This window comes from Notolepis coatsorum, assembly GCF_963971535.1.
Source record: "Notolepis coatsorum genome assembly, chromosome: 1".
Taxonomy (NCBI): Eukaryota; Metazoa; Chordata; class Actinopteri; order Aulopiformes; family Paralepididae; genus Notolepis; species Notolepis coatsorum.
The window spans coordinates 306,003,466-306,010,965 of NC_140165.1; the positions used below are offsets into that span (position 1 = coordinate 306,003,466).

Genomic DNA, 7,500 nt, shown 5'->3' on the forward strand with positions numbered 1-7,500 from the left:
TGAATGTGAATCTGAATGTGAATCTGAATGTGAATATGAATCTGAATGTGCATCTGAATGTGAATCTGAATGTGAATCTGAATATGAATCTGAATGTGCATCTGAATGTGAATGTGAATCTGAATGTGAATATGAATCTGAATGTGCATCTGAATGGGAATCTGAATGGGAATCTGAATGTGCATCTGAATGTGAATCTGAATCTGAATCTGAATATGAATCTGAATGTGCATCTGAATATGAATCTGAATGTGCATCTGAATGTGAATCTGAATGTGAATCTGAATGTGAATCTGAATGTGAATCTGAATCTGAATGTGAATCTGAATATGAATCTGAATGTGCATCTGAATCTGAATGTGAATCTGAATATGAATCTGAATGTGCATCTGAATGTTAATCTGAATGTGAATCTGAATCTGAACATCTTTTTTTTTCATTTTTTCCAGTCTTGAGAGATGACTTCCGCCAGGCCCCCAGTGACGTGGTGGTGGCGGCCGGGGAGCCCGCGGTCCTGGAATGCGTCCCTCCGCGCGGCCACCCCGAGCCCACCGTGTCCTGGAAGAGGAACAACGCCCGCGTCAGCGCCAAGGACGAACGCATCTCGGTGAGTTTCACCGTCCACACTGCGTACAACACTGACAGAAGACGTTGCTCACATTAGTGGGTAACTAGGGGGGGGCGACAGTGGCTCAGGAGGTCGAGCGGTCGTCTGGTAATCCGGAGGTTCCCGGTTCGATTCCCTCTCCTCCCGGGCAGCGTGGCGAAGTGTGCTTGAGCAAGACACTTATTAACCCCTAACTGCTCCCGACGAGCAGGTTGGCACCTTGCATGGTCGCCTCCACCGCCGTCGGTGTGTGAATGTGTGAGTGAATGGGTAAAATGTGAGGAACAAATTGTAAAGCGCTTTGGATAAAAGCTGCTATATAAATACACCATTTACCATTTTTGGTGTAGATATAGAGGTCCCAAATAGAGGCCCCTCCCAACCGTAAATAGTGCCTACACGCTAATGTAAAACGGTCATTAAATGCGACATGTTGTGTATCTTTTCAACTATTTTATACAACTTCCTTGAATCTCTGCGACATGTTTTTTGGTGGGTGTGTAGCACACACCAAATGTCGAATTAATTATGTCCTTCCTTGCCAAGCTATCCCACCCCCAAGAGTAAAAACGTTTTAACATACTGGGCATACAGTACCGTGAGGTAGGCAGTGGCTCCTGGCTTCTTCCTGGCTCCAAAAAAAACCAGCAAATTGATTACTGTAATCAAACCTAATGCATTGCGTGTGCTCTCCAATCGTGTGTCAGTGAGGGAAAGCGATTCTAAACAGCTTGTTTAGGCTTCCAACCCTGGCCAAACAGCAAGGAGTGCTTGGGGAAATGTCATTTTTCCCCCAAGCACCTAAATAAGATACCTAATATGATATGTGTCTTTGATGACACTTATATGTTATCTTTTTGATGGTTATAGAATCTGGTGTCGTCACTCATCCAGTACTGTCTCCCCATCTTAAGTCATTTCTATCTGGTATATTCAGTCTTCAAATCTTATTTTCCGAAAACATATTCTCAAAACAAACAAAATTATCTTGAAACGGAATAACTGTACTGTCTCATTTCAAGATATTGTTATGACCCAAGCCTCTGACTTTGCTAAAATAATCATAATTATTAGCCCATAATGGCTAAGCAAAAAATAAAGTAGCACTATTACTAAACCAAAGAGACCTAAATCACAACCTTCCATCACTAGAATCAGAAGCAGAAAACTATTTATTGCCAAGTAAACTTGCACATACAAGGAATTCGTCTCGGCCATTTTGGTGCATCAACATTAACAGACAATATCAACACTTACAAAACAAGTAGGAGTAAATATGTAAACTAAATTACAATAGAAAATACAATAGAATAGAATATAGGACAGGGTTGTAGGCTGACTTGCATGTGAAGTAAACCCAGTGAATGCAGATATGAGCCGTGCTAATAGAGGACACAGTCGCACCAGGCTGCTCTGAGCTCTTACAGCGAGCTGCCAACTCGGTCTTGGCAGTCGGCGCGGTGGTGACGGTTCCAGGTGGTGCTTCTCAAAACATAATTCCAAATTAACAAACCAAACAAAAGCAAAAACGGGGAGATGAGGCTCGGGGGCCGTGGTGTCTTTGTGGCAGTAGTCAAAAGAAACTATTCAGGAACAAAACTGTGGGGAGGGGGTTGGGGTGGGGTGGGGGGCACTCCCTGGTGCGCTCCCGGCCAGTGTTGTAGCCGAGTCACTAAATCTCAAGGTCGAGTCTCGAGTCCGAGTCCAAGTCCGAGTCACCAAAGAAGAGCAGGGTCGAGTCCGAGTCGAGTCCCCATTACCCTAGTCCGAGTCCAAGTCATCAAGGTTGAGTCCACTCCACTCTGGCAGTCAAAGAGCTGACGTACAAATAAAAAAAAAGGTCTACATTAAACATAAATGACACAGCGGTCACCATTTCAGAGGGATTACTTGTGACACAATAGCCAAACAAATGCACTAGCCATCAATATATTATGCCAAAGGATTAGGGCCTATTACAAAATAATTAATACATAAATAACTGTATTTATCAATTAACAAGTGCTCGTTTGCACCTTCCGAGTCCGAATGCAGTCAATGCTCGAGTCCAAGTCCAAGTCATCAGTGCTCAAGTCCAAGTCGAGTCACGAGTCCTGAAAATCAGTCCAGGACTCGGACTCGAGTGCTACAACACTGCTTGACGCACCTGTTCCTACTCAGCAACCGATCTCCAGTTCCACCACACGTGTTCATACACGCGCCACACATGTATGCGTTTACCACAGGATTGATGTGATATCAGAGACTGGGAACGCTTCTTTTGTTTGCTATTCACACAGCTTGAGATAAGCTCAAGCTTGAACGTGTGTGTGTGCCATCTCTCCGTCCCCTGCTGCCTGAGCGTGTCAGGCCAGGGGAGCTGTCCACTTTTCAATGGGCTGCTGTGTGGTGCTGAAGTTTAACGCAAAGGACTGATCAGCCTTTAATTCTCGACATTAGCTTGGCTGAGGCCACATTGATCCGTCAAACGAACGGATAGACAATCGATGGAAGGTGTTCGATTCTGCCAGAAAGAGACGCGAGCGCATGCCAAACAGCTTCCTATAGCAACAGCCTGACATTGTTGACACGCATACAGACAGATTAGGGTTGAATTATTCAGACACTGAATTCAGATTCAGTGTGGTGCGTTGTTGTTGATGTTTTTTTACTACTGGTTAAAAAACTGTAACAGCTTTGACGATGACATTGATTGACTTATACAGACTAAATCGGTGTTGAATTCAGAAGCGTGGTGGTGTGTTGTCGTGAATGACAGTGGATGTTGAAAACCAGGACATATTAGCGTTTTTTTACAGATATTCTCAAACACAAAGCTCTGGACACACAAAGCTTTAAACTGTTACAATGAATGTTTATTCACCTAATGGAACAAGCCAACGTTGCGGGAAATGCACTTACCGTCTTCTCTGGACTCAGCCAGGAAGATAGATGCCAATTTCCTCTCTCTGTGTGTGTTCAGTAGAGCTTTCCCTCTCTAGCCTAGCGCTTGGCACAAACTAATGGACGCGGATACGGACCACTAACCTAGAGCTTAAAGCCCCGGGGAGAGGTGGTCTTGGGCCAACAGCTAGACCGGCGGTGGTCCGTATACCCGCTTCCAGATACTTGTTGAGGTGAGTGTTTTCAGCGCACTGTGTTGCCTTTCAGATGCGTGGGGGCAAACTGATGATCTCCCATACCAGGAAGAGCGACGCCGGCATGTACGTGTGCGTGGGCACCAACATGGTGGGGGAGCGAGACAGTGATCCCGCAGAGCTGGTGGTGTACGGTGAGTTCCTCCGACACGGACCCGCGAGGTGATGCTGAGTGTGTGTGCAGTGTGCACCGCTGCGCTGAACGTGCTCCCGGGCCCGCGTGTGGCATTGGTTTGCCAGCGGGAAATTGAGTGTGTGTGTGTGTGTGTGTGCGTGTGTGTGTGTGTGTGTATTAAATGTGTGTGTGTGTGTGTGCGTGTGTGTGTGTGTATTAAATGTGTTTGTGTGTGTGTGTGTGTGTGTGTATTAAATGTGTTTGTATGTGTGTGTGTGTGTGTGTGTGTGTGTGTGTATTATATGTGTTTGTATGTGTGTGTGTCTGTATTATACGTGTTTGTATGTGTGTGTATTATATATATGTGTGTGTGTGTATTAAATGTGTTTGTATGTGTGTGTGTGTGTGCATTATATGTGTTTGTATGTGTGTGTGTGTGTGTGTGTGTGTGTGTGTGTGTGTGTGTGTGTGTGTGTGTGTGTGTGTGTGTGTTTGTGTGTGTGTGTGTGTGTGTGTGTGCATGTGTATTATGTGTTTGTATGTGTGTGTGTGTATTATGTGTGTTTGTATGTGTGTGTATGACTTTATTCCAGACTCAAGGTCCATATTACACATATAAAAACAATACAAAAACAAGGACAACAATATAGATTAAAATACATAAAGGCATCGGTTCCAATGTTTCCACAAACCAGAGGAGTACCTTGTATCGCATCACTTTGTTTGACATCAGTAATGGCACCTATTATCCATTTTTTTTTACTCTAATAGTCGACACATGAATTTAAACATCAAGTTCCTTAGCAGAGCATGGAAGGTGGGGACATTTTTTGTCACAATTATATACAGTAGCTTGCACTAGTCCGTCTTTGGAGCTTAAAGAGGATCCTAAATGCATCCTTATATGCTACCTGCAGTTTTTTTCATTTTTGCTGTGCTATAATTACACCAGAGGTGGGCAGCAGTATAAAGCGGAGCATAACAGGCTCTGAACAGGCTTATTTTCACATTATCTGTACACATATAAAATGTCCGTGCCAGCATATTGGCCTGTACATACAATTTGCAGCCCTGGCGCTGCACATCAACATCATCACACATGTCATCAGTGATATCGTGACCCAAATATCGCACACTCTCTTCACCACATCTAGAGCGCAGTCAGACAACAAGAAGGAGGGAAACTTTTGCTTCTGGTCCTCCTTAGTTTTCACAATCATAACTACACCCTTGTTAGGGTTGAATTTAATATCATGTTGTATTATACCATACACACAGAGCAGACTTTAAGCAATTGCTGTAAACCAGCACTATAGGGGGACAGTATGACTAAATCAGCATACATCAGGTGTGTATGTATGTGTGTGTGTATTATATGTGTTTGTATATGTGTGTGTGTGTGTGTGTGTGTGTGTGTGTGTGTATTATATGTGTGTGTGTGTGTGTTTGTTTTGACTTGTGCTCATGTGTGTGGGCGTGCACATGTTACGCAGCCACATTATCTGTGCTTCCTGTATGCAGAGCGTCCCGTGTTGATGCGGAGGCCGGTGAACCAGGTGGTGATGGAGGAGGAGACCGTGGACTTCCTGTGCGAGGTCCACGGCGATCCCGCCCCCACGGTGCGATGGCGGAGAGAGGAGGGAGAGCTGCCCCGTGGGAGGTGAGAGTGACAGACCGCGTAGGCCAATGGACCGATCTCAAACCTGGCCCTCTTCTTTTTATTATTCTTTTCACGACCATCGCTTCCCTCAGACAAACAAAGGATCGAGAAAAGAAAAGATCTCTCTCTCTCCCTCTCTGTATGTCTCTCTCTCTCTCTCTCTCTCTCTCTCTCTCTCTCTCGCTGTGTCTCTCTCACTCTCACTCTCTCTCTGTATGAATCTCTGTCTCTCTCACTCTCTCTCTCTGTATGTATCTCTCACTCTCTAACTCGCTCTCTATCTCTCTGTGTGCGTGTCTCTCACTCTGTCTCTCTTTGTCTCTCTCTTTGTCTCTTTCTTTCCCTCTGAATGTCTCTCTCTCCCTCTGTGTGTCTCTTCCTCTCTTTCTCTCTCTCTCTCTCTCTCTTCATCCTCTTTTGATTTTATCAGTGGAAATGAAAAGTTGTGATTGGAGGATCAAGAAAAGAGGGCGGGGCTTGATATAGGCCTATTAAAGCTATATCGGATTGGCAGTTCACTGGCGGATTGTTCTATTGATGCCCCGTTGATTGATGTATGGCGTCTAAGATGCCAACAGAACGACATAACTAATGGACGCCCACTGCCTATTGTATCGGATTAAACCATGTGACCTAGAAGGCATTGAGAAGTCATAAATTCATTCCATATCCGACCGTCAGCCCAATGGGAATCCATGAATAGAAGGAGAGTGTTCGTTAGTTAGTAACTCAATCCTCCTGTGAGCCAATCTGTCAGACAGGGAAAGTCTCCAGCCCTGAACCCAGTAGAGGAGGCTCTACTTCCCCCTCTATTCATTATAGGAGACGTGCTGCAAGGATCCACCCACTCGGCTGTGCCTCTGTGTGGACATTACTGTACATCCTCCTGTTCCAACAGCAAAGGAACAGCAGTAACCAATACCATATTAATTAACACAGAGCCCGTCTCCCTCGTCTCATATCTCCCTCTCCCTCACTCTCCGGCTTTAAATCCCGACTCAAAACCTACCTGTTCTCCCGAGCATTCAACCTTCGCTACGCATCACCACCCTCCTCCAACCTATCACCTCCCTTTCCCCTTCCCTACCTTCGCTCCGTCTCCTGCCCCTCCCACCCCCCCTCCCTCCCTCCCCTCGGTTTCCCTTACTTACTTCCTTGATTGTCTCCCCTACTGGCTTCTGTATTTGTTGTTTGTTACTCGTGGTTTTATGTTATTGTGTATTCATACTGTTCCCTGTTTCCCTGTGGCTCTATGTTTCTCTGTTCTTTGTTTTGCCTATTGTCAGCGTCTTTGGGTCAATGTACAGTCCCCCCCACCTACCCAACCTCCTCCAATGTACAGTTTCTACGTCAAATGTATATACACTCTTTTTTCTGGACTCTTTTCGTATCACAAACAGTACTGTACTTGCAAATCTGGTATGTCATAAATGTATAGATGTAGCAGTACTGTCTATCTGTATGTCATGTATGTCATATATGTTACGATGAATTGAAAACGGGGGACCCTGATGTAAACAAGACGAAAGTCTTTCTCTGGTCTGCATCCCCTTAACAATTGTGTGTATTGAGCTGTACTGTACTGTACCCATTCTGCAATCTGTTAATAAAGTTTTCAATCAATCAATCAATTGAAAAGCACTATACCAATTAAATGTATTATTATTATTATTGTAACTGAGGGGTACAATTCCCTGACTGTATTGATAAGTATGGTATCATTAAACCACTACCGCTTTATGTACTTTAATTACTGGCCATACAGTACACGATATATGAATATGATGAACACTTCCCACAATGAAATCGGTTCCAGTCAAAGGTATTAATCAAGTATTTAATGGAGCAAAAGGTACATAGGATACTTTACATTATTCTTTGAATGCACTTGTAAGGCAAAGGAGTATGCGTAGGCAAATCAATATTGAATGTCCATTCTCTGGTTACGCAGGAGGTAATTATACAACCTGAATCTTAGGGA

The 7,500-nt window shown here is 44.4% G+C and overlaps 1 protein-coding gene across 1 annotated transcript in view; it reads left to right on the forward strand.

Moving 5' to 3' along the window:
- LOC311225643 (roundabout homolog 2) overlaps window positions 1-7,500 on the forward strand; it is a gene marked incomplete at both ends in the record, with an annotated part of 117,249 nt that overhangs the window by 60,157 nt on the left and 49,592 nt on the right. Inside the window, 3 exon segments of the mRNA XM_084311026.1 lie at window positions 450-607; window positions 3,758-3,878; window positions 5,381-5,519. Of these exon segments, the coding sequence (XP_084167152.1) occupies window positions 450-607; window positions 3,758-3,878; window positions 5,381-5,519 (418 nt within the window).